This window comes from Acomys minous (genome assembly GCF_964271855.1).
Source record: "Acomys minous genome assembly, chromosome: 11".
Taxonomy (NCBI): Eukaryota; Metazoa; Chordata; class Mammalia; order Rodentia; family Muridae; genus Acomys; species Acomys minous.
Window position 1 is genome coordinate 67487000 of NC_140492.1, and position 27686 is coordinate 67514685.

General features: G+C 47.8%; 1 protein-coding gene across 2 annotated transcripts in view; it reads left to right on the top strand.

The window, feature by feature from the left end:
* Window positions 1-27686, top strand: part of MASP1 (MBL associated serine protease 1) — a 70073-nt gene extending 42387 nt beyond the window's left edge. Inside the window, exons 9-16 of one of the 2 annotated variants that reach the window (XM_084800594.1) lie at window positions 2986-3123; window positions 4703-4777; window positions 15125-15262; window positions 17913-18026; window positions 19328-19513; window positions 22164-22231; window positions 24212-24311; window positions 24609-27686. In XM_084800594.1, the coding sequence (XP_084656720.1) occupies window positions 2986-3123; window positions 4703-4777; window positions 15125-15262; window positions 17913-18026; window positions 19328-19513; window positions 22164-22231; window positions 24212-24311; window positions 24609-24799 (1010 nt within the window). In that variant the 3' untranslated portion in view covers window positions 24800-27686. Of the gene's footprint in view, window positions 1-2985; window positions 3124-4702; window positions 4778-8968; window positions 11397-15124; window positions 15263-17912; window positions 18027-19327; window positions 19514-22163; window positions 22232-24211; window positions 24312-24608 lie in introns of those variants that run through there. The other variant, XM_084800593.1, reaches the window with a different exon arrangement.

The following is a 27686-nucleotide window of genomic DNA, read 5'->3' on the forward strand; positions in this document are numbered from 1 at the left end:
GGAAGGTCATAGGGCGTAATTCTTGGTCCTGAGTACTGGGGTCAAGTGCTTAGGCATGGCTCTCTAAGAAGGCCTTGAATTACAAGAAAAGCATATTTAGAGCTGAGGCCAAGACAGGTGTATTGGAAGAAGCTAATGGCAGCAAAAAAAATGGCCAGAGACACAAGATACGGGACAATACAGCTCATACCAGAGAGTGAGTGGAAAACAGGGCGGGCTGAGGAAAGAGAGAAGAGAAAAGGAGAAGGAAGAACATTCTGACTCCAGGGTGTAGCAGTGGCCAAAGGCAAATAGAACAAGGTGAAATGCGTCCTCAGCCGCCTGGGGACAGTTTCTGACACGCACTGATTGTGTCACACAAGAGGCCTTAGTGCTCTTGGGAAGTCGTCTCCTCTCAAAGGGACGTGACTTTCTCCCTGTCATTCTGCACATGGGGAGAAGAGGCTGCTTCTTCCACACTGACTACCATCAAGCTGATGTGGCCCTCTGTTTTCTGTTTGTCAGCTTCTCTCTCTCTCTCTCTCTCTCTCTCTCTCTCTCTCTCTCTCTCTCTCTCTCTCTCTGGTAGCCGTGTCAGTGGGCAGGGTTATATATCTGGGGCAATGTGAAAGTGTGCCCGCTATTTAGAAAATATCTCCTGCTAACACCAACCATTCAAGCACAAGGGAGGGGTCACGTGGATTACTGAAGCCAAAGAACTTCCAGAAGGCTCAGGGGGGCAACAGTAGGACCAGTATCCAGGTATCCATCGAAGGGATTTCCTGAAGGTAGAAGGAACATCTGCTTCCAGTCTCAGCAGCAGAATACATTTCAATCTACTTAAGGCTTTAAAAAGCAATTACTATCTTTTATTATCCCATTTTTAACCTTCACAATAGGGGTAGGGGTAGGGGTAGGGGTAGCATTAACATTAAGGTAAGGGTAAGGGTAAGGGTGAGGGTTAGGTTAGAGTGAGGGTTAGAATTAGGTTAGGGATAGGGTTAGGATTAGGTTAAGGTTAGGATTAGGATAAAGTTAGGGTTAGGTTAGGGTAAGGGTTAGGATGAGGTTAGGGTTAGGGTTAGGATAAGGTTAGGGTTAGGGTTAGGATGAAGTTAGGGTTAGGGTTAGGATGAGGTTAGGGTTAGGATAAAGTTAGGGTTAGGTTAGGGTTAGGGCTAGTATTAGGGTTAGGCTTAGAATTAGGGTTAGGGTTATTATTAGGTTAGGGTTAGGGTTGATATTAGGTTAGGTCTAAGATTAGGTTAGGGTTAGGATTAGAGTTAGGGTTAGGATTAGGTTAGGGTTAGGGTTATGGTTAGGTTAGGCTTAGGGTTGAGATTAGGTTAGGTTTTGGATTAGGTTGGAGTTAGGGTTAGGGGTTAAGATTAGGTTACGGTTAGGGTAGGGTTAGTTTAGTGTTAGGGTTATGCTTATGGTTATGCTTATGCTTATGGTTATGCTTATGTTTATGGTTATGGTTAGGGTTAGGCCTTAGAATTAGGTTAGTTTACCATATAAACTACAAGAGTATCTATATCTATATTCTGGGTATCAATACAAATGAAGTGATTTATTGTGGGTGGCAGGGCTGAAGGCCAGGACCCCTTTGGGTAAGAAGTCCTCACATGAACTTCCTTCCTTCACCCTCCTTCTTCTCATCTGGAAGGTTCTAGAATCATGCAAATTGCAAATTAGGTAACTAGGCAATCTAAAAGGTGAGTTTTGATATCCTGGGTTAAAAATCCAATAACTGGCACTCCGAGGTTAACTGCCTCACTCCTTTACTCAAGGGGTTGGGTAAACTTGTGGAGGAGGTGGAATTTTGGAAATTCTGCCAGAACTCTGGAAGTATCAGCAATGTCCATGTCAGCCAGGGAATGTTTGCTGTTTAATGGGAAAACAGAAGCCTGGGAACAGCTAGTACCTTCTACTGCAAGAACATCGAATTCAAGTTCAGGTTCTTGCTCCAACAATGATTCCCTAGGTAACCTCAGACCACTTGAGTCCTCCTGCTGGGCTTATCTCTAACATAGAGAGGCAAATATGCACACTATGCCTCTGTTTCCTTTCCAATGGTGGAATTTCCTATTTCTCTAACTGTAGCGTAGACTGTTACATGTACAATTGCTGTTTTCTTAAAACGCAAGCATCCTTTCCTAACGGAACTCTTTGAAAAGGATCCAATAGATTGAGTCCTTGGCCTCTGATGCTGCAGCCATTAACAGATGTCCTGACCGGACTGAGTCACTCCGGCATCCATCCAGGATAGCAACTCGCCTAGGACGTGGCTAGACAATCAAGCTAACTAAAGTCCATCCTAAAGAGAAGGCATCTGTGGTCATGTCTTATACAGCCCCAGTGTCCAGCCATTATCAAAGGAGAGAAATGAACATGCGAATACTGGAAATTCTCCCTGCATTCTGTGGGCAGATGAGTTGCCCATAAAGCAGGGTGGGGGCTGTACACTCACGTAGGAACTGGGGTTTCTTTGTTTGTGTGGCTTTGTTATTTTAGTACTGAGCTCTAATGTGAGCAAATTAAATGTTCTTATTCAGCCTGTGGTTGAGACTGGAAAAAAATGGAAGGTTTTTTTGTTGTTGTTGTTCAGGTCAGCCAGAATTTTCTCATTGAGCCATGGGCTTCATTCTTGGGCAACGGAAGCAAAATAAACTCAAAAATCAAAGAAAGGGGCTGTGGTGGGGGGAGAAGCTTTGGTCTCCAGAAATCTCTGCAGGCCTGCTCCTGCCCTGAAATTGATACCTGGGCAGGTAAGTTGCCCGTGTGGTAGATCTATGGTACTATAGTGGAGAAACACCAAAAACAGAGAGGGCAGCTTGATAGGTGATGCAGTGCACAGTTGCAGGGGTGCACGTTGGATAGGCTATGCTCCTTCTCTCTGGAGGCGTGTGTTGCGTATCGACTGTACCTCTAGGGAAGACAGATGCTCTGGTGACCCTGCGAGGAAGAACAAAGGTCAGCTAAGAGGTCTCGCTTCTCTCTCAGTTGTAGACTGTGGAGTCCCAGCAGGGCTGAAACACGGGCTGGTGGCCTTCTCCACACAAAACAACCTCACTACATACCAATCTGAGATAAGATATTCCTGCCAGCAGCCCTATTACAAGATGCTTCCCAACACCACAGGTAAGTCTTCCGCACTGGTGGGCAGCACCGCATACCTTCTGGGCCTCGGGGCACGGAAGGGAAGAGCTCCAGGAGGAGGGACACCTCTATATGGGCAAAGCCTTACGATACAAAGTGTTCTCCCATAAGGCATAGAATTTGACCTTTGCTCCCTATACACTCAAGCGGATAGGTTCATTTTGACACACTAAATAGGCCCAAGACCAAAGCCAAGAGGTTTTTCCTTTGGACTTGAAATTCTGAAAAAAAAAATTATAGTAAATGTGGAGCCCTGTTGATGGAGCATAAAAGATGCACACTTCTCAAAATTAAGAGAAGAATTGAGACTCTCAAGGAAGCCTAGACTCTCCCAAAATATGGGCCTCCATGTGTCTGAGGCAGAACTAGGATTTCTAGAAAATGGCTGCTCTGGCTGACCCCACCGGCTTCTGTCTCCTGTTCGGACTGACCAGACTGAAGCCACTCAGTAGTAGCTCCGTAGGGCTTCTATCAGAGGCATTTTCTTACGTCTCACCCAGGTGAACTGAGAGAGCAGGGAGTAGATGACCTATTTCAGCAACAAGTCCAACACGTCCCAGACAAAGACCCAAATGCAGGCACAGTTGGTACTGCCCAGGCCTCTCTACAACTTCTGGCCAAGACTCCTGGCTTCCCCTGGGGTCAGGTAGCAGTATGTAGGTTGAGGGCAAAAGCCTTGCAACATCCAGTCCTGTCTGTCACAGTGAAGGTGTGGGAGAAAAAACAACGAAAAAAGTGCCCCACTTCTCCTGCGAGTGAGGCCTTGTGAACTCAAACCATTAAGACTCTCCGAGACCCTCATGGTCTCCTTGTAGAAACAAGCAAGCCTACCCTCTGCATGAGCTCTGAAAACAGTGCCTTGGTTTCTTTATATCTGCAAATCTTGCCTTTAAGTAAGAGAACGTGCTATAGGTCACAAGGCTATCGTCGGGCCCCACGCTGGGCACTGGACACAGATGTGGCTTATTAAGGAGCTTAAAGAAGGGAGAGAAAGGCATGAGCACTGCACAGAGTTTTGTGGACAGTTCTATGACCCATGAGAAGGAGACAATTGCTATGGCCCAGGAGTGTAGGCAAAGGCACAGACTACCCTCAGGCTGGCAAAGTTAGACTACAAGGGTCTATGGGACCACACTGAACAGTATGGTGTTTGTTTCTGAGTGCAGTAATTCTGAGCTGAAGGGAAAGATACGTTAGGTTGCAGAGATGACTGGCTCAGAGAACGTGACAGCAGAGAGACCATGAAAAGGCTTTAATGTGGAGCTGGAGAGATGGCTCAGTGGTCAAGAACACTGGCTGCTCTTCCGAAGGTCCTGGGTTCAATTCCCAGCAACCACATGGTGGCTTGCAACCATCTATAATGTGATCTGGTGCCCTCTTCTGGCACACAGGTGTAAGTGCAGGCAGAACAGTGTCTACATAACACAAATAAATAAATCTTAAAAAAAAAAAAAAAAAAGCTACAACAATCCACATTAGAGCAACTGAGAACCCAGACCTGTTTCCTAGTGGTTTCCATTAATTATTTTCTTTCTCCTCTCCCACCTTTTCACTCACAAAGGTGTATATAGGTGTTCTGCTCATGGAGCCTGGACCAATGAAGTGCTCAAGAGAAGCCTGCCCACCTGCCTTCCAGGTACCTCACCCCACCAAGTCCTCCGCCTCACAGTCTCCCACCCAAGCTCTATTAATGTGAAGCAGAGATGGAAATGTTTTGCTTGCGAAGTGATGTCAGAGGTCAGAAAAGTCTAGCTGGCTGCTTCTTCTCACACTAACTGACGTCTTTACCCGGCCTACTTTAAAATCCCAGACACTCTACTACCTCTTTGCTGTTCAGCTCCAATCCTTTCCCGCTAGGTTTCTCATTCAAAACAACTTGCTCGTGCCCCTGGTGTTGTGCCGGGGGAAATCAAGAAAATGGACGTTCTGTCTTTGCACACACCAGGCCCCAGAGAAGACATCGGTGAAAGACTGGTGACTAGAATGTTCTGGTGAACCCAAAAGGACTTGTGTGCACAGACAATTTTGATTCTGCCTCCTCCGTGTTTCATCAACTGGCCCCACTTTAAAGTGCAAAGGGGATTTTGTGGTAACAAGGGGTGTTAGAAAGCAGATAGACGTTGGAGAGTTTGATTTGGCGTTAAAAGAACAGATGGTTTGCTTTGCACTCTCCACGCGTCCATGCACGATTAGAAAGTTAGAGCCCCGGGTCACACACTGCACGGTTAAGCACACCCCACAGAAATTAACTTTAATATATACAGTGCCATAGCTTATGCATCTCCAATGTCCCACCACAGGTGCTCCGGGCCTTCTAGAAAGGGCAAGGAGAGGCCCATGCCCGTGCAGGAATTGGGGAGGTGAACCCCAGGAAGGACTGACGAGAAGGGACAACATGCCACTCATGCTTAGCAATTTCACTCATCTCAATTTGGCTTAGCCACAAGCACATTCGAGAACTCAAAGTGGCAAGGGCTTTAAAAAAAAAAAAAAAAAAAGAGTAGAACAGTGGGTCTGTGGCAAGCTGGTGGTTCAGATGTCAACATTTCCTAAAAGATTATGTGGCCAAGAAAACTAAAATCAGTTCCCCGTCCTGGAAAGCCGCAAGGCAATGTGTGGATGGGAAACATGTGCCGGGGTGGGCGCTGAGAGCCTGGGTCCTGGGCTGGTGCTTCCAGATGCTGTCTCCCGGAAGTGATGGTGTTGTCTGGGGCTGGGAGTCCATGCCTAAGAAGTGAGTGAGCAAGACCAAGACACGGCTCATATTTTGTGGTTCTTAATGGTCATCCGCCTCACTCGGTAAAGAACAGCTTGGACACACTGAGTCATGAGATTCTTTTAACACGCAGAGTTTGGCAGAACCATAAGGGATCATTGGGCCACACTGGAACTTTTTTAATCCTTTCCTTCTGAAAGCCGGAGTAGCAAGCCAGACCGGACAAACCCGTTTCACCCAGCATCACAATGTCTACCCTTCTGGGGCCGAGGGGTATATATAAGCAGATGGGATTCACGCTCTTTATTTTCCTGACATGAAAACTAAGGACCAGGATGGTATGGTGACATCTGCAAGGCCACATTTAGTGTAGGGCCTGAACCACAAGATAACTCAGAACATGGCTGTCCGCATGCACAGTGCTGCGCTTTCCTTGATGGGTCATCTTTTATTTCACCAAAAGGTATGCAGAATCCTGGAACATCACCTTTTTGTTTCAAGGGACCTACTTCCTTCTGTACTCGCCATTTCTTTTAATTGTCTTTATCTGGCTTCCGCGCAGCCAAAGCTTTGAGAAACAGAAGGACATTTCTGTCTAAGGAAGTACTGGGAGAGCCGGGCGTGGTTGCACTCGCCTTTAATCCCAGCACTTGGGAGGCAGAGGCAGGTGGATCGTTGTGAATTCAAAGCCAGACTTGTCTATAAAGCAAGTCCAGGACAGCAAAGGCTACAAACAGAAACCCTGTCTCAAAAAACAAAAAAAAAAACAAAAAAAACAAAAACAAAAAAAAAAGGAAGTCCTAGGAGGAGAGCATAGCAGTGAGCAACATGGAAGATTCCAAGCATGGAGTCTGAGGTCATCGCCACCGACTGCTGCTTTTCACTGAGCTCAGTGGTACACACCTGGAGTCCCAGCTACTTAAGAAGCTAAAGAAGGGCTGGAGAGATGGCTCAGAGGTTAAGAGCACTGGCTGTTCTTCCAAAGGTCCTGAGTTCAATTCCCAGCAACCACATAGTGGCTCACAACTATCTATAATGAGATCCAGTGCCCTCTTCTGGCATGCAGGCACACATAGTAAATAAATTAATCTTTAAAAAGAAAAAAAGAAGAAGCTGAAGAAAAAGCAAAAGAGGAGGAGGGGAGAGAAAGAGGAAGAGGAGAAGGCTGGGACGGAGGAGGAGGGTCCTGTTTTAGTGAACTCTCCCCAAAGACCTGTTGCATCATTTGACCCCTTGAAAAACCAAAGGTACATCAGAAGTAAAACATTGTAATGGGCAAATGAAGCTAGTTCCAAGAAGCAATTTGTATTTCTTCTTCTTAATATAATGACTCTAAGTGAGCAAATAACCTTCTCTGAAACTTTGTTTCTCTGTACATAAATTCACTGTTCTCTAATATTCTCTGGGCTTTGACCTTCTGTGACCTCAGGAGCTGCTGACACCTAGTTGGGGAGAGGTACCATTCTTGCTGGCCATGAGTTTGTTGTTGTGACGTGGACTGAGTCATCTATTTGTCCCTCGCCGGATTATGACTTTTGTCTGCTAGATGAGTTATGTAGAGCATCTCACAGAACTGCCTTGAAATGTCACTTTGATGTCTGCTGTCCGTAATGAGAGACTGGCCCTCAACATCAAAAGCCCAGCCAAAAGGAGTTAGAAGGCCCGTTTACATCTGTCTTGGAGGAAATGACGGAACAGCCCAGGATTATGGAAGAAGCATTTGGCTCTGGGGAGAAGAGCATCGGAGAAGCATTAGCCTGTTGAAAGTGTGCCCTCCCAAAGTCGCAAGAAAACCCAAATGTCTCTTGGTCTCTAAAGAACTATTAGAAGCAGTCGGGACCAAAGAGGATAGCCTGACCATTGCAACAGGAGGTACACACCCACAGCAACCTCAAACAGCCTTCCCAGGGAAGGCCCATATAAGTCTGTTCATAGCCAGTAAGGGGTTGCACCTGAAGACCTTCTCCTCAGAAGCCAGAGGGGTTTGGCTGTGGGGACCTGGTGACATGTGTGTGCTCAGGGTGCGGTTCAGAGGAATGGAGTTTTCTCTCTTAAAGGTACTAAAGGGCCCCTGAGTGCAATGATGGGTAGCCCGAGCAGGGCTCATGCATCATTGCCTGTGGATAATGCCACCTTTTCCTTACCCTGTATACACTAAGCCTTAAGGAACAAGTGCAAGTGAGTCCTTTAGGCCATGGAAATGATTCAAGACTATGGCCATGGTCTTATCATGCAATAAAGCAGTATAGGATACAGCTGAAATATCAATCTTACGGTCTGGCTTAGGCCCTGCCACCTGATTCGTTACCCACGTCACCTTGAGCTAACCCCAACCTCTAAACAACGAGAATCTTACATAAGCTGTGGACACAGCAAAGAAAGATGTAATCTGAGAAACTTAAAATTTGGAGATCATCTTTCAGAGGTGGAAATCTAGAAACAGGAGTGCTGACTCGGTTCGCTTGGAAAGTGGAAAAGTTAAGTCAAGAACCCAGGTGCCCCAGTCTAGCATGTAATCTACGAAATTAGCACTGAACTTGGTAATTGTAGACTTGTGCTGCATAGGTCATAAGGTCAGCACTGTTAACGTACCCATTCTACAGATGAGGAAACTGAGCTTCTGAAAGCCACATGACTTGCCTAAGGTCCTGTGGCTCATAAAGGGGAATTATTGAGTTAGAAGCTTAACATCTGACTAGAAAATGCCAGGAGGCTCTCTGAGTTCTCATGGTGCAGATGGCTTCTGAGAGATAGGATACCCTTCTAGAGAAGAAAAGATAGAAGTTCCCTCTGCTAATGGTAGCCTGGCTAAATATGGTCCAGTCCAAACGTGACTCAGTCAGAAGTGGCTCAGGTTGAACAAGGCCAAAACATAAAACTATCTGGTACTGGAATGGCTCTGGTTATGGCATTCCAAATTCTACACAGGCCAATTCAGAGAGATTTAGATGCAACTGAACTACATCTGAGCTCTCCCAACCTAGCGGGACTCAGCAAGTCAGGGTTCCGTGGTGGCATCATCCACAGCGGATGAGATGTGACTTCCTCTTGGTTCTTCTCACGTGGCTGACTCTTTCCCTGTCTTTTGTTTCCGCTCCCTCCTCCTTACAGTGTGCGGGCAGCCCTCCCGCCCCCTGCCAAACCTGGTGAAGCGAATTATTGGAGGCCGGAACGCCGAGCTTGGCCTCTTCCCGTGGCAGGCCCTGATAGTGGTGGAAGACACGTCGAGGGTACCAAACGACAAGTGGTTCGGGAGTGGGGCCCTGCTCTCTGAGTCCTGGATACTCACGGCAGCCCACGTACTGCGCTCCCAGCGCAGAGACAACACAGTCATGCCTGTCTCAAAGGAACATGTCACTGTCTACCTGGGCCTACATGACGTGCGGGACAAGTCAGGAGCTGTCAATAGCTCTGCCGCCCGAGTGGTGCTCCATCCAGACTTTAACATCCAGAATTACAATAATGACATCGCGCTGGTGCAGTTGCAGGAGCCTGTGCCCTTGGGGGCCCACGTCATGCCCATCTGTCTACCGAGACCTGAGCCTGAAGGTCCAGGTCCCCACATGTTGGGACTGGTGGCTGGCTGGGGCATCTCCAATCCCAATATGACAGTGGATGAGATCATCATCAGTGGCACACGCACGTTGTCGGATGTCCTACAGTATGTCAAATTACCGGTGGTGTCACATGCTGAATGCAAAGCCAGCTATGAGTCTCGTTCAGGCAACTACAGTGTCACAGAGAACATGTTCTGTGCTGGCTACTATGAGGGTGGCAAGGACACATGCCTTGGGGACAGTGGCGGAGCCTTCGTCACCTTCGATGAGTTGAGCCAGCACTGGGTAGCCCAAGGCCTGGTGTCCTGGGGAGGACCGGAAGAATGTGGTAGCAAACAAGTCTATGGAGTCTACACGAAAGTCTCCAACTACGTGGACTGGGTATGGGAGGAGATGAACACCCCGAGGGGTGTCAGGGAGCTCCAGGTGGACCGGTGAATGCATGGCCTTCCTTGGGGCCTGCCTACCCTGCCCCAGCTCAAGCGAGGCTACATGACACACTGCCAACAGCATACTCCACGTTACTTAGCAGACCAAATAAACTACAGCTCACTGGCCTAGCTGGGCACTCATTCTCCTGAGAGCGCCCCCAACACCACAAGACCGGGGTTATTAATACGATGCAGGGAAAAATCTCTACACAAGAGAGCTCAGTCCAAAGCTTCAACCAACCCTCTTCCTGTGTCTTAGCCTCACCACTCCAGCAGCGCAGGGCAAGCTGTTTCAAAAGACTTAGATCCTCTCTAAGTGTCAATCACTCCTAATCACTCTTCAAGCCCAGGAAGCCCAGTGTTGATGCAAGAAAGCTTGGACCCGATCATTAGGGAAGGATTCCTTCAGCTACAGTCTGTATCCATGTATTTTTCCCAGCTCTGGTTTCTACACTTGCACTAAGCCTAGTTCTTTCATCTAGGAAAGAACTGTTGAGGTTTGGGGCATCAAGAGCAGAGTCTGAGCTGTCTCTGAGAAGAGTACTTAGAAGCGCACACTTTTGTTCCCAATCTTCTCCTGAAAGCTTCCTACAGCATGGGGGCGTATGCCTTGCGCTCTCAGAGTTTCAGTCCACTGAGAGGCTACTGTGACGGTTGTGATGACTGAGGAAAGAGAAGAACAGCAGCAGCTCTCACAAGCCCCTTAAGCACCTGCTGTCCACTCATGGGGCCTGTATGCCACTCAAGTACCAGCAGGTACCTCGAGGTGTCAACACCTGCCACTCCACACAAACACAGCCCTGAGGCGTATCATCTTCAGACTGCCTGCCCCTAGCCATGCATATGGAAACTTAGTGGCTACCTGAAGAAAGAGAACACTGTGCCCCACTGTGCCCTGCTGTGCCTGACTGCTTCTCAGCAGGAAAACAGAAGGAAATATGAACTTAAAAGACTTGACGAGTCACTCCAATATGCTAGACTACACTCAACCCTGGAGCCCGAGCTCAGTGAAGAATCTACCAAGTGGCATTCTCCAAGCCATCCACACCTTGGTGTTCCAGAGGACAAGGTCATGGGACCGAGGCTCACTCGTCGGAGAGATGGAGAGCCCTGAGTCCCGGGTTCTGTCACTAGCTCTACCTTCAGCTGCCCATAGGGCCCTAGGCATCATTTTCTCCTCTTACCCTCAGTCTCCTCATCCAGAAGGTGAAATCAGAAGATTCCCTTGAGTCTATCCAGCACTTTCAGCGGCCACCTCCCTGAGTGCCACCACCGTCTCTGGCTGTCCCGGGCTCCTGTTCTCCTTTCCCCAAGCTCACTATCCCAGGAATCTCCATCAGACAAAGGCAGCTGGCAAGGCCTAGAGAGAGATGTGGAGAAAACTGGGACAGGTCATCAAAACACACTCCCATATCTATGAATGGCATATGTAAAGGATACTATATTTTGTATATTTAATATCACAGGCTTTGCTACCCTATAAGGGGCCTCTGCACACTACTTCTCTTGTCAGGGGTCTATGGTGGCAATAAATCTGTTGATAACCAATAAGCTTGGTTTGAGAGTTTGCTGTGAAGTGCGCTCCTTCATTTTGATCTTCGAAAAAGAAATGTGCCTTCATTAAGTTCCTGCTCCCATTGTAGTCACAGCTGCTAGCATCTGGTCATCATCTGAGACAAGGGAGTGAGGGAAAGGGGGTCCTTATTGGTTATTTATCTGTTACTTTCTCGGAAGTAAGGCTGTAGTTGCCCCCCCCACCCACCCACCCAATTCAAGTGCCTACAACTTACACCCATGGCTTCAAAGAGATCATACCAGCAGACAGAATGGGGATATGTGGCTATATTTGTTAACAGAAATAAAGGGAAAAGGAATGAGACTTTTTGTGAGTATGTTATTAAAAGAAGGTGCAACTCTGTATAGCTATAGGGACTCAGAATGCTTTAGTAGAGGCTACAAAGACTCAAGAGGAGGGGAGAAAAAGGGCACAATTGTACAAGGGTGGAAAAGCAGGACAGCGGGCCTTAGCTGAAGACAGAGCAGTGGACAATGACAGGCAGTCTTAAAAGCCTTGTTCCACACTGTCTTCTAATCTGAGATTCTCTGAGTTGTGTCCTGTATTGGATTCATGTCTTGTCAAACACTGAGTTGATGAATCTCACCCCTCTGGAAATTCTGAATTCAGCAGATGTGATTCTAGCTAGCCCGGCAGGGAAAGTGGCCAGGAAGGGCCGGGCTATTTGAAAGTATCTTGGTGAAACAATGGAAACCCCCACCATGCATGACAGTGCAGACAAGGCAGGTTAGGCTCACTTCAGTGATGTGTCAGCAAAGCTCGGGTCATGGGCATCTCCCGAGATGGTGCACAAATGGGGATGCAGGGCCAGCATCATCTGCTTCTTCGTGGGACATACATATGGTTTGCCTTTCTTTGGGGCTTGTATCATACTTTTGGATGTGTGCCAGGAGTTATATGCTGTTGAGAACTAAAACAATTATATATTAGCCTTTGAAAGCTTTACACACTGCTGGTTTCAAAGGCTGCTGTGCCTTGAATCTGAATATATGTCTGATTTATATTTTCCACTAGCTACGTCAACTTTGTATCATGGCACGTGGGTTATTTGGAAAGCATGCTGTGATGTGGAATACAGAGATATATTGTCCTACTTCTGGTAATTTCCCATCAGCTTAATGACTGATAAGATATAGAAGTAAAAAAAGAAGGGAGGCAGCAAGTGTGTGGTCAGCTCAGACATCAAAAGAAGCCTGGAGTACCCCGGGGGAGGGAGGAAGGCTTGTGGAAGATGAGGGTGAGGGCTCAGGTTTGCTAGGTTTGAAGGGCTCTCGGACAGCTCAGCTGGAAATGTACATCCCCAGTAAGGAATCGTGAACTTCTGAAGAGAGGGCACTTGCAAGACGTGAGTTGATACTTACCAGCAGCAGGTAGAATAAGGCCTGGAGACAGAAGCTATTGTGTAGTGGAAGATGACAAAAAAGGGGCGGGGTGGGGAAATGAAGGACGTAAACCCCAAGGCAGGGGATTAGAGAAAAGAAAGAAAAAAGTGCTTCAGTAGCCAAGGAGAGAAAGTAGAGTGCGGTGATGTAATTACTCACTCAGTATGGCCTGAGGGTCTTGACAAAGGCCTCTAGGATGGACATTCATCAAGACAGGCTCCAAGCCACCATTGGCTTTTCTGAGGGACTGTCAGGGTGCAAGCTGCCTGTGTTTGAACTGCTGAACACCCAGTCTTTCTCTCCCCCCCCCCTCCCGCTCTCCTAGGAAACCCCTCTCTTTCTGTCCACCCTTTCCTGTGCCTGAGAAAGGCTCTCAACTCTCCCCTGAGAGGCAGGAAGCTGCAGTAGCATGATCGCCTCTCTACGGTATCGAGCAAAAGTCAACGCTCAGTTCCTAGGCTTTGGTTCCTTCAAACGCACTGATCTTTTATTCTTACCACAGGGCCCAGCTTCAAACAAAGGTCTGTCTTTCCCTCCCTCGGTTTCTGCTTTGTTCTTCGAAGTTGAAGTCTATCTATCCTTCACTTAAAAGGAGGGCCAGCCTCAATGTGCAGAGAGCCATAGGGCAGAGCAAGGTTGTAAAAATAGAGCGAGCACATTGGACACAATTTCAGAAACAGTGTTCTCCCATGTATGCAAATATCACTGCTGAAGTTCCACTTAGGGCCCAAAGCCAACAGAATAGTCAGTCCAGTGACTGCCTGACTTCCAAGTGTGATCAGTCAATAGCTCTTGCATCTAAATCCAGGTCCACAGAGAGGGAAGAACGTGAATGGTTCGTGTTCTGTCTTATTTAGAGAGGCTTCATTGCAAGGGACAAGAAAGAGAGACTGTGGGATAAAAGAGAAGTTGATTTGTTTGTTTGTTTGTTTGTTTGTTTATTTTGCTGAAAAGTCTTGGTCATGTTTTGTAAAGAAGAGATGAACCATACAGAAGGGCAGCAATCCCCAGGGCCTGGAATATCGGCTGGGACTGGAGCCGGGTGTTGGCTGGAGCCACTGCCTAAACTGTGCAGCAATACCGGGAGATGCTAAAGACATGACCAAGGGTGCAGCATTTGTCTGTGATTCATGCCAGCCTGCCTTGAAAGTGGTACATGGCTGCCCGCATCCAGAGGGTTCTAAGGGCCCTGGAAGGCATGTTGTTGAGTTAATGATGCTGGCTGGTGTGGGACAAACCCAGAGTTGGAGTCAGGTGATCCAGAATTACATTCTTGCCATTTCCCCATGGAATGACTTTTGGCAAACCAGATAACTTCTCTAGACTTTGACATGTTGAGCCGTATGGTCAGAGGAACACACTGGATGGTTTCTAAGGGCATTCAGCCATGGATTGGTCAGTGGATCCACATCAAGCAAGGCTGGGAATAAGGACATAGAGCAGAAAGACCTTTGTTGTGGGAGTGTACAACTCCACAGGCCAGGAGAGTCCCCTGCTAATGGAGCATGAAGCTTCTTTATTAGGAATCTAACATTTTCAAGTTACAGAAAACCAACATCAAAAGGGACAGGGAGAAAAAAGGAAAAAAACGATCTACAGGTTCACATGACTGAAAAGACTTTAGGTTTAGTTCTTCCTCCACCCCCACCCCACACGGCAGGGTTTCTCTGTGTAGCCCTGGCTGTCTTGGACTCACTTTGGAGACCGGGCTGGCCTCGAACTCACAGAGATCCCCCTGCCTCTACCTCCCCAAGTGCTGGGATCACAGGCGTGCGCCACTGCACCTGGCTTAGGTTTGATTCTTTATCAGAACGCAGCACTGGAATGTGACAGGTGCCCAAGCCCTGACCTTTTCCATTGTGCTTTCCTGGATGCTGGCAGCACTGTTCTGGCCCACAAGTACGTTCTCCACAAGACTAAAGCTGGCAGATCTGGTCCTGCAAAACAACAGCTCAGCAATGCCAGCAGAGAGAAATATTCTTATTACTGTTTCGTTAGATCTTCAACCGAGATGTTAATTGCCTGTCTAAGGGCATATGTCATCTTAAAGACATTGCTATGGCACAGGATACAGACCTTTGATGAGGCACATTCCTACTCCTGAAGGCAGAGTTGAGATCATACAGAGAGAGAGAGAGAGAGAGAGAGAGGGGGGGGGGGGGGAAGTGGGGGAGAGACTCAACCATAACACTATTAGAAGATCCCAATGGATTATGGGAGACCTCGAAGTACAAGATGTTCCTAACAGAATGATAGCTGCTAACCGTAATGAGTTACGTAGAGTATGGAGTGTGACCTGTCCCTCCCTCCCTTGGCTACAGTGTGTGGTCTCCCCAAGTTCTCCCGGAAGCACATCTCCAGGATCTTCAGTGGACGCCCAGCCCAGAAGGGGACCACTCCATGGATTGCCATGCTGTCACACCTGAATGGGCAGCCCTTCTGTGGGGGGAGCCTTATAGGTAAGGAGACGGTAAAGGGGTGAAGGGCTGGTGACAGGGTGGAGGGGAAAGACTAACCTTGCCTTGAAAGCTGGCTGTTTCTTAACTGCCAGAGAAAGGCAGTGTGGAAGAATGAGTGTAGACTCATTTTCCTAACCAAAATATTTTATTAACAACTTATTGACTGAGCCTACGTCAATTATAACCCAATTAACCAAAACACTAGGAAATGAGGATTAATAGACACAAAAACAAAACCTTAAGGATATCAGTCCCGAGGAATGATTCTCTGGTCAGGAGCCGCAGGATTTCTTCCACTGGAACCGGGGTAACCAGACCCCAGAGCCTCAGCAGGAGCTGGAGCTCTGAAGCCTTCCCTCGAGCAATTTTCTCTAGGAGCATCTTGAAGTGCAGCGATGAACAGCCAAATCTATCCCAAGTCTCCAATCAGCCCCGCCAGCAGTCCTGGGCTCATTTATAGATCTCCTCCCAGAGTCTGTTCACAGGATCTTTTTCATCTGGTAGCAATTAAGCTCCTGCACGAGGTGGTTGCCCTTCTAGTGAATTAACATCACCTGTTCTCTTACTAGATCATTCGATCCCACACTTGGGATCCTAAAGAACAGGTTTCTCTCCTTCAAGTGAGGGCTCAGCTGGACCGAGGACAGGCATGCTCCTGTTCTAGTTCCTTGCGCCATGGAGAACTTCCTGAATTCTGGTCGGTCAGCCTCCTGACAGATTGCAACTCAAGGCACAGACACGTGACACAGAGCTGGGATGTGCCAGGGCTGCCAGGTCAGGGGGAGCCAGAATATCCCCCCCTGCCCCGCCCTCAGCCACCACTCCCGGCAGCTCATCCCACCACCACACACCACCCCTGGAAATCAGGGAAAGTGGACTATAAAGAGCCTTGGATGTGTACTTGAGAACTTATCAGGTCTTGGAAACAGAAGCAGATGTCTAGGTATATTCTGCCCAGTCCAGTGAGAATCAAGGCACCCTCGGGATGGGACCAAGAAAGAGAAGTGAAAAAGAAATAGAGAATGCCGGTGACAGAATATGATGAAAGAGGCGGTACACATGACACCTAGAGCCTAAGAGGAAAAGAACTGAAGGCAGAATAAGACAAAAATAAAGGTGATGAGTGACATAGAGAAGAGAGACCCGGTGGAGCCTGGGACACCCAAGGGAGAGGAGACATCAGGAAAGAAGAAAGGGAGGGAGGAACCCTGGGGAGAGAACCGAGGAGCCAGAGATGGAGGGAAAGAGCCACAGGCAGTGGAAGCAAAGGAGGCCTTGTCGCATTCCCAACTTTGTTAGGAAGAATGGAAAATGGGCTTGACCTGCTGCTTTAAGACTTTGAAGTGCTTTTTTAAGCCTCGACTCCTTAGATCAGTAACAGGCACCCTGTGTTGGAACTGGTTACGTGCTTAACGTTCAAAAGCTGAGAGTCACTTTGCCATCAGCCCGGCTGAAAGCTCCTTCACTCTTGGCTCTCCTCCCAGCTCTGCAGGTCTTTAATCGCTGTTGTTGCTGCTGCTGCTGCTGCTGCTGATGATGATGATGATGATGATGATGATGATGATGATTATATTCTTTGTGATGGGGGACAGGAGATATGTAGATAGGACAAAGCAGAGAGACAAAAAAGGGAAGTTCTAAGGGACTGAGAAAGAGACAAAGCACTGTCTCTGTGTCCATGCTAAGGTTCAAAAGTGAAGTTAATCCCTGGGCAAACCAGAACATACAACTAACTCATCTGGAGAGCCCTGTTCTGAAATAGGGTTTCCTGACTTGGGTACCTCAGCCCACCTTACCCATCACTCCAATAATCCCTGGTGGTGGGCAGGTTCAGGACGTGCCTCAGGAGAAGAAAGTGTTCTGTATTGGGGTTTGTCCAGAACCAGGAATCCAGACAGGTAGAGTCTGGAAGCTGTTCCAGAAGTGCCCTTTTGCCTACGGCTCCAAACTATAATCTAGACCACTGACCCTTAAGCCCACCCTCCACACACACACACACACCAGCTCATGGTGCTTTCTTTTTCTGCTTAGCTCCCACTGGCTGTGTCTAAGCCTCTGCTGTTTGTGGACTTGCCATGAGCCCCATTGAAGGGAAGGCTAAAAGCTTAACTCTGCATTAAACAACCACCAAGAGCATGTTCATCCAAGGGAAGATAACAGCCAAGAAGTACACTAGGATGCTAATCAAGAGGCTTGGTACCACCAGCTTACTGTCACTCCAGCCACACCACTGTTCTGAATGTCTGTGGTTATTAATGACAGGGCTGGCTCTGAACAGTGGTCCTCTGCCGCGAGACTGCAGTCAAAGAAAAATTGGGGAGGAAGGTAGTGCTCCCTCGAATTTTGAGGACCCACTTTGGGCTGACTGATGCTCACCCATACCCTGGGCCTTAAGAAATCCCAGAAAACCTCTTTAAAATGTCCGGTCCTGGCCGAGATTGTAATAGGGAGAATCACAGACTCAATTGCTCATCTTCAAATAAGGATAATGTGAGTGTCTGACTTGGGGCATGAACACAACAGGGACTGGTTTCGCCATGTTGAGGATCATAGAAGGAGCTCTTGAATAGGAGCAAGGCCCTTAGCTTGACACAGTAGGAGTCAGGATGGGGCAACGCAGGACACAGGATGTGTGTGCTCGATTCTGCAGGTTTGGACTGGGTTTTGACAGCTGCTCACTGCCTCCACCATCCAATTGATCCAGAAGACCCAACCCTACACAGCTCATACTTGTTTGGCCCTTCTGACTTCAACGTTATCATGGGTAAGTGGGAGCCAAGACATCTAAGGGTAACTGTGGGTCTTGGAACAGAGTCCTACCGCTACCATTTCCAAGACGGTCCGCTATAAAAATAAAGGCCACCTGCCAGCTCAGTTCAGTTTATCGGCCTGCCAGGGTCCAATTGAGAACCAGTGCCTACGTGTTGCAGGCAATAGACTTTATAAAACGAGAGTGCAGGCGTCTATTGTACGAGTGGAAGCAGGAATTTTTGAGCCTATGGAGTTTGTAGGGAGAAATCATTTTCATGCACACCAAGATCTTTAGGAATTAAAATTTTGTTTTTTCGAATTAAAATTTTCTCCTGTGAGCTAAGTTGATTTACAAAATAGCCTCCGAGGAGCAGAGACATGGCTCTTCTCACCTCTGCAGGTACCTGTGTGCATGGGCATCACACACATACACACACACCACTAAAATAAAAGTCATTTGAAAAGCTAAAATAACATCAGGAATAAATAGTTCAGAAGTATTTTCAATATTTTTTAATTTTCTTTTTATTTTACATGTGCATTTATATTATTACACATATATTCCCTAAGCTACTTACAGCAAGAAGAACCACGAAACAATCAGGAGTATATAAATGTTACATTCGTAGTGTTTTGGCTATTTGTATTTGTATTTGTTTATTATTTTATTTTTAAATTAGTTTACAAAGTAATGCTTTCATATGAGGTTTTCACACACACACACACACACACACACACACACACACACACACACACACAGCTTTGGTTGGCTCTCCCTGCTTCATCCTGCCCACCTCTCACCTCTTTGCTATGCTCCTCTACTCCACTTGGCTCTATTGTCTTCCCTACTCCAATCCCCTTAGAGACACTTTTTTTTTTCTGGTCGCATGGGTTTCATTCCAGTTTCCTGGTCTTTATTCATATATTCTCCTATGCACATGTGCGCATTTAGTAGTCCAAGGCTAGGATATACATATGTGAGAGATTAATAGAGCATTTATCTTTCTTGGCCTGCGTTTATCACAGAAGGAAAGCCTCTAACTCAAGGACACCAGAGGCTCAATTAAGCAGGCAACGTATGACCTAGACAGTAAAGGGTGCCAACTGGACAGTGGCACTGGGATCATTGTGGCGGAACCATGAGAATATGCGGGGCATGGCAGGTAGGGACAGGATGGCTGAGAGGGCAGTAGCAGAAACACAGGGGCTTACGGCTGGACCAGTACTGGACGGGACCAGAGCTGACAGGGAGCAAGCACGAACCTTTCCCTCCCCTGCATGCGCCCCTGCCTCTCATGCCTCCGACGTGCCCAGGGAAGCACTGGAGACTCCGCTCAGACGAAGACGAACAGCATCTGAGCATAAAGCGCACCATCCTGCACCCGCTGTACAACCCCGGCACATTTGAGAACGACCTGGGTCTGGTGGAGCTGGCAGAGAGCCCGAGGCTGAACGACCTTGTGATGCCCGTCTGTCTGCCTGAGCAGGCCTCCAGTGAAGGTACCTGTCTCACTCAGGGTCGCTGTTGCTGTGGTGAGACACCATGACCAAGAGCAACCCGGGGAGGGAAGGCTTTATTTGGCTTACGCTTGCACGTCACTGTTCATCAGTCGAAGGAAGCCGGGACAGGAACTCAAGCAAGGCAGGAACCTAGAGGCAGGAGCTGATGCTGAGGCCATGGAGGAGTGCTGCTTACTGGCTTGCTCCTCCTGGCTTGTTCAGACTGCTTTCTTATAAACTCTAAAACCAGCAGCCCAGGGATGGCACCATCCACAATGGGCTGGGCTCTCCCACGTCAATAACTAATTCAGAAAAGGCCCTATAGGTTTGCATACAGCCCAATATTATAGAGATAGTTCCTTGGCTGAGAGTCCCTCCTCTCGGAGAACTCTAGCTTGTGTCAAGTTGGCATTAAACTAGCCAGCACAGCATCTCTCCCCTGACTGTACCTCTGGACCGCAGCTGCGGCTATGGCAAGGCATTCTCCAAGCTCTAGTAAGGCACCTCCTCCCAGAGCATGTGTGACAGCCCACTGCTTTCCCTAAAACAACAAACTTGGAACTAATTCCATGTTTGACACAAGTAGTGTTAGGTACCAGGTAAATGGCATGCTGGTCTTCCAAATAGGAATACAAAAGCCAGCCAAGTGGTTATAACAGAGAATTTAACATAAAGTATTAATGCCCTAAATAAGTAAAGGGGACAATCTGAGAAGGGAGTGACATTTCTGCAAGAAAAAAAAAATCATTGCATGTAGTCTGAGGGGAGGGGGCCAAAATAAGAAGCTGGATCTTTGGAGCCTAAAAGAGTGGAGCTTGCCTCCTTTTTCTGAAAACCCCACCAGTCAAGAGAACCTGCCATTTCTTGCTGTCACTCCCAGCATCACCAATTAGCACATAGAGAGACAGCTGGGAGTGCGACTCAGGCTGGCAACAGAGCTCTGCAATGGTGTGTTTGCCCTGAATGCAGTGGTCCCTAGCTTTAATCCCCAGCATAAACGCAACCAACAAATGGTGGCAGGGCGAGCCAAAGCTAAGGGACAGTGGTTGATTGCCAGCGCAGATCTTAACACAACGCTGGCTTTCCTGGTGACACAACTGGAGGATGCTGCCAGCCTCAGTAAGCCTTCACCTCTAAACTGGACACAAAGCCCCATCAGGCTGGCCGTGTTATTAAAATGGAATATCATAAACAGAACATGACCAACTGAGAACAGGAGGTCAACCCAGGCCAGCTGTCCTCTTTTTTCCTTGGAATTCAGTGTGTCATATCTGCACTCATTTCCTGAGGCTTAAAGAAAATGCTGAGATCTGAGAAGTGTTTAAGAGACGTGAGCAGACAGGAAATGTGTAGGTAAAGCCAGATCTGATTAATTGGGCACTGTATACTTTGCATGTACTAGCTCCTGGCATTCACTAATGTAACTTAGGTAGCTTACAGAAGCTTTGTACAATGTTTGATGCGACTTGTCCCTAAGCCCATAGATTATTTCACCTCTCAACTTATTCCAGAAAAGATTTTTTTTTTCAGTAGATAGAGATTAGCACAGAATTCGACAACTGGTCACGTTGCAGAGATTAAGAGGCTATGGAATGCTCAGCCCTAAATGGGACGGCTGTATCATTGCCCCTCCTCCCGGAGTTCAGGGCTCACTGTGGAAGAGGTGAGCAGTATGAATGTAAGAGCCAGAGGTGACAGATGCGTGCAGAGAGACTGTTCTCTCGACCGAACAGGTCACCTGCACACATGAGGTCACAGCTGTTGTGACAGTATGCAAGTTCCGGTCAGATAAGATCCCAGCCTGGAGAGGTGAGGTGGGCACAAGGTCCCACCCCTAGCTGAGGAGATATTGGCAATTCTCAGCTTCTGGGATAGGGAGAGTCAGTGTAAGTTAAGGGTGTGGCCTCTGCTGGGTCAACTACGCTCCAATGTAAGATCACAAACCCAAAAGTAATGGAGACTGTACAGATTGGATTTGTCAGGTTTAAGAAAGATGAAAAGAAGGAAAGAAGAAAGGAAGGAAGTAAAGAGAAAGAAAGAAAGAAAGAAAGTGAAGCTGAGGCTCATCATGTCCTTGGAAGCAGATGTGGGAGTAGAGCTGAGGTCCTCTGGATTTAAGCGCAGTGTTGTTTTCAGTATCAAATGTTCCTTATTTAAATAAGAATACAATTGCTCTCTTCCCCCTCAGCCTATTTCCACATTGTCCTCAGCTTACAGAACGTCGTCACTTTATGGACGTGGAGTCTGAGGTTTAAAGAGAGGCAAGGGGATAAGATATAGCCTGACCCATTGCTGACTAGTCTGGGCTCTCTGTCTATTCACAGTCATTGACCAGGCACCTCCTTTGTACACCCTAACACCACCGTAGACAAGAGGGTGCAACAGGGAGTGAGTTGGGTGAAATCACCGCTCACACACAGCCTCAGCTCTTTGCTAGCTGCCCAGAGGGTGAGGGAGATAAACAAAGGAGCCAGTTAATGTCTCACAGGATCAAATGCCCTCCCCCTCATCAGCTCCCCCACCCTCTTCTTTGCCTACTGCCTTTCTCCGAGGTAGCAAATTCATCCTCTGTCTCCCCCAGGAGAGAAGCAGGACCACTCTTCGCACACCCCACACAGCCTTTCTCCTCACAGTGTCTTTCCTCCTCCAGGAACCATGGTCATCGTCAGCGGCTGGGGGAAGCAGTTCTTACAGAGATTTCCAGAGAACCTGATGGAGGTGGGATTTAATTTATAGCCTACAAGCAGTGAGGCTGCAGCCATGCACGGGGTGAGGGGGGGGGGGAATAGGGGGCCGGGGCTTTGGCTCTCTACTGCCTGCTCTGAGATTTGGAAGCTTGGAGGAGGGAAATGATAAGGAGAAAGACAGAGGCCAGACTCAACTCCGAAATTTAATGGGACGTGAAGTCCCGGGAAGTTTGATATGTTTGTTTAACTGGTCACGTGGCTCCAGTCTATAAATATCATTCAATGTCCCTAGGAGCTTGTAAAAGCCCCAGAACACAGCAAGTGTGGGCCCCCAGCAGGCTCATGACTCATCTGCACAACATGAAGACTGCATACCAAGTTAACAAGAACAGGCCAGGCTCCGAGAAACACAGCTCTTCCAGAAGTGAACTCTGACCGCCACACTTGAAGGTCACATCCCTACCATTTCAGGAAAGAAAGTTGAACTTGACCTAAAGAGCCATGGGCTCCAAATATGGGGCCGTAGTAACTCCCTGAGTCACCCGAAAGAAGTTATCTTATCCTTCTAGGTTAGGGGGACAGGGGACAGAGTCAAACTTAACTTCCTCTAGCGACTGCCTGGCTCTGACATTACTTGGTTCTCTTATGGGCCTGGGTTCTAAGTCCTTCAACATATCTAAATCCTTGAACATATGTCATTTACATTTTTAAATAGGTTTAAAGGTTTTGAGCATGTAACCGTCATCCATCGCTTCAATCATGAACTCCCAGGTGCTTGGTTTCTGTCTCCTGTGAACTAGCTATTAGATGTGCCAGGGAGAAGAGAGGGCAAAGGGAGTGAACTAGCTCCCGGGCTCCTTGTATCTACAGCCAAGTGGGACAGACAGGAAGTGGTTATGGATATGATGAAGATGATGGAGAAGTGCAAGATGCTGCAGGATATACCAGGGAGATCTGACCTCATCTTGAAAGGTCAAGATGCCTTCCCAAAGGATGATACTCTTAAACGGTACCTGAATGGTAGATAGTGGTCAATCAGGGACTCCAGCATATGCTGACAGCGTGTTCTCATGACATGGGGTCCTGTCCCCACTTTCCCAGGAAGGCCAGTCCAAGGAGAATCTTCACCGGACTATAGTTCCCTTGTAACTACAGAGGGAGGGTGTGTGCTTGGGGCATGTGGTCCATTCCATTCCTGCAGTGAGGGGAAATAATAAATGAGAGCTAGCTACAAAGCAAGCATGGTAGGCTGTCAAGTACCTAGCATTTGGGAGATGGACAGCTGAGTCAGCAGTTAAAGGCACTGGTTACTCTTGCAGAGGACCTGGGTTCAATTCCCAATACCCACCTGTTAGCTCAAAGCTGTCCGGAACTCCAGCACCAAAGAATCTAATATTCTTTTCCGTCCACCACAGATATGCATGTGGCACACAAGCATCCATGCAGGCAAAATACATATGCATTAAAAATAATAACATTCTTAATTTTAAAAAATACCTAGTGCACAGTACCTAATATCTATGTGCTGTCAAAGCTCTTGATTGTTTCCTTTATGAAACTGCTTGTGATTTGTTTGTCAATAACTGTGAGGTCCATCTTTAAGATAAGACATAGGAGTATCTGTGGTCTAAGAAAGAGAGATAAAGCCACATGCAGCAGGCTCCAGGGCTGAGATGGAGGAAGCATATGAAAGCTGAGATTGGATTTCTGCGCACTGTCATGTTTGAAGCTGGTATGTGCCAGACAAGTTTTATTGTCTCCATCTTACAGATGAGATGACTGAGTCTCAAACAGGCAAAGATGCTTGACCAAGGCCACAGCAAGTCTGTGTAGCTGAGGCTGTAGCAGAGTGTGCGGCTCCAGCTGTCCCTCCAGCTGTATGCCTTTACCTATACCACATAGCAGTTCCTTGAAACCAAGTGTAAGGGAGCTGGAGGCCTCGCCCAGAGTTCTCACAATAGCAAGGTCTCCTCAGCCGGGAGTGGGAACCAACCACAGCCTTGTGTTCCAGATTGAAATCCCCATTGTAAACTATGACACGTGCCAGCAGGCCTATGCCCCATCCAGGATGAAAGTGACCAAGGACATGATCTGTGCTGGAGAAAAGGAAGGTAAGTGGAGAAGCTGAGCGCAGTACAGGCACTGTGCGCCTCAGGTGGGCACAGACAGCGTGGTTGAGGGTGGGGGTACAGAGAGAGAGAGGAAGAGACAGAGACAGAGACGTTTCAGCATCCCTTCCAGAACCAGCACTTTCTAGCATCATCTTGCCTAGCCTAGAGTGTGTGTTTGGATCCAGCGGTCTGCTGCACCCTCTGGTGCCCGATTGCCTGAACTACAAGTCGGACACAGGTTTGCACTGGGAAAGGGCCACTCTCTGTATATATTATCTGTATCTCCCATTCATCTAGGGGGCAAAGACGCCTGTGGTGGTGATTCCGGAGGCCCTATGGTGACCAAAGATGAAAACGCGGACCATTGGTACCTGGTGGGCGTGGTGTCCTGGGGTGAGGACTGTGGGAAGAAAGATCGCTATGGAGTATATTCTTACATCTATCCCAACAAGGATTGGATCCAGAGGGTCACTGGGGTGAGGAACTGAGTTCGTGTCTCCAGCCCAGCACCCGCTGTGGTGGTCAGATGCCAGCAGAAGATGAAAGCAACCTTTCCTCCCCTGGCCCTCAATCCTCACCGCCCATTCCTGGGTGAGAATGGGATTCGTTCAGCCCCCCCATTCCCAGGCTCTTTATAGAGGCAGGGTACCCAAATGGTCAAAGCAAAAGCCTGGATCATGGATGCACCCACTTAGGATCTTTGTAATGATGGACAGATGACCGCTTCTTCGAGCCTGTATCTTCAACCATGAGAAGCAAGTGGCATACCTTATCTACCTCACAAAAGGATGATGAGGAACAAGTTACTCTATACATAGTACTTAACCCGGTGTGTGCACTGAACTATCTGAACTGTCTGTTCCATAAATTTGACATAGCAAAAAGTCATCTGTATCCACCAGGCAGGTTGAGGCCTCTTGTAAACTCTTGATTGGGTCTCAGGGATGGTTTGTGTCACCCCATCCTCCCACCCTCAACCCTTTCTCTAATGCGGCCCCTGAAGTCGAAGCTTATTCACCAAAGCCAGCCCTCCCAAGACCAGCCTGGATCCCCATAAAAATGTGAAAGAAATAAAGCCCTTAGCCCTCTGGCATGACCCCAGTCACACGCAACAATGCCATTAGGCACTTGAGCTAAGTACCGAAATTGTAAGAGTGACTGAGGGAGGCAGAGGCTGGGAGGGAACTGGTGGGTTGTGAAGTCAGACATCTACCCCCATCTCTCAGGTGACCCTCCCTACAAATCCTGTCTTCTCATTTTGAAGGACTTTGCAAACCAGGGCATTCTAGAATCTAATGAAGCCATGTTTCCTCTGATGAGTTAGATTCAAAGTAACCCAAAAGAAAATGTTCATTAGGTTCAAAAGAGAAAATTCCCCCTGCAGCCCCTGAAATACACACAGTGAGCCACTATACCCAGGTCCCAAAGGACATGACCAAGGCCAAGTGCAGCCAAGGAGCTCTCCCTTACTCTACAGTGGCTTTTCTGAGCCTCAGGGCACTTCTCATCCTCTAAGCATGGGCTGCACAAGGCAGGCCCTGGCAGGCTCAGCCTCAGGCACCAGCTCTCTCCTCTCCACATCCCAGTGACTTTAAACAGCCACTTCTCTGCCTCCTGCCCCTTTGCCTCATCCACCTGAGAACCCTCCTTTTTAAAAGAAGCTCCTAGAGACCTCATCCGAAATGGAAGCCCCGCCTTGAGTTTCTGAGTATGAGAATTGTTCTTAAAGAGACTGACCCCTGAGATGCATTGCTGCCACTAGGGCCCAGATGAATCTCTGGTGAAAGAGGAAGGCAGTGGGGAAATAAGGATTTGTGGGTATTAAATCCGAGGCCACACACTCAGGGACAATAGTTCACAGCCTGCCTCTACCCTACTGAGCAAGGCATCCTACCTCTACGGCCTTTACTCTTATTGTGCAAAGAGACGACAGTTGGACCCAATAATCAGACACTTGGCAAGCAAGCTGGTGCTCTCCTTTATTTCCCAACAAAGAATTTGATGCAGTTTTGAAACTGCATTCGAGGCAAGGAGCCTTTCCATTGCCAGTGCTTCCTGCTGCTCCAGGTCCTGCTGGCTGGTGTGGAAGGACTATGCAGTGGGGAGAGTAAGGGCCATGGCTTCCAGAAGCTCCTGATGGAGGTGTGACATACATGTGACTGCGATATGGGCATGACCCCTGACAAGTCTGTTTTAGAGAGGCATGGAGAGAGAAGAAAGCTATTGTGGTATGGAGTTTGAGGGAAGGGAACCGAAAGAGTCAGCCTAGGGGGAGATGACCTTCAGAAGTTGTGCATTTCCACAAGAGAGGCCAAGGAAAGTCTTCCGGAACAGGACTCCATGTCCACTCAGACTTTCCTCAGATAACACCAGCTCCTCCCACAGTAATGATATTTCCAGGAAACCAGCATTCAAGCACAAGAACCAACACGCAAACAAGCTTCTCTCCTCAGAGTCAGAATACTTAACAGAGCTTTAAATGCCCTGTAGACACCAACTTCCGGCGGGGCCGAGCTTATCCTGTTTACCCTCCAAATTGCAACGTTATTCTTACCTTGAGAAAAATAGCTAAATGGCCCATGGAACTCCAACCTTGTCCTACAAGTAACAGCTAGATAATGTGGAGGTTTGAATAATCATGGCCTGCACAGTCTCACATATTTGAATGCGTGCTCACTAGGGAATGGTGCTATTTGAAAGGATTGGGAGGTGTCGCCATATTGGAGTGGGTGTGGTCTTGTTGGAGGAAGTGCGTCACCGGGGGTGGGGTTTGAGGTTTTTAAATGACCAAGTCAGGCCCAGGAGCTCTCTCTTCCTGCTGCCGTGGATCCAGATATGAGACTTTCTTGGCTACTCCTCCAGCACTGTTTCTGCCTGCATGCCACCCTTTGAACACTTTCTTTTATAAGAATTGCTGTGGTCATGGCATCGCTATAAGAGCTGCTGTGGTCATAGCGTAACTTCACAGCAACAGAACGCTGATTAAAACAGAAGTCTAGTTGCTATTGTGGTCCGAGAAACCTGATCGCGGAGAACCACAGACACAGAAGGATGAGATAGCCAAGGAGACCATCTTGTCTAAGTTCATAGCCCAGTGCTAACAACCTCACTACCTTCAAATCCAGCCAGTCCCTAAACAACCCTAAAATGCACTACCCGTAAAAAGGTCTGTCTTCCTGGCAACTGAAATCTACCTCTGAAGAAATTAATTTGTATAACGAAAACTATGATTTCATCCTGCGAGCACTACTATTAGCAACAGTGAGCAAGGCCTGGGATTCATTAGCCAAAGAAGCTGTTGTTCTTATGGGAAACTACACATTCGTTCCAATAAACATCTGCACTGAGTCAAAGAGCCCTGTTTGGCTTGTGTGC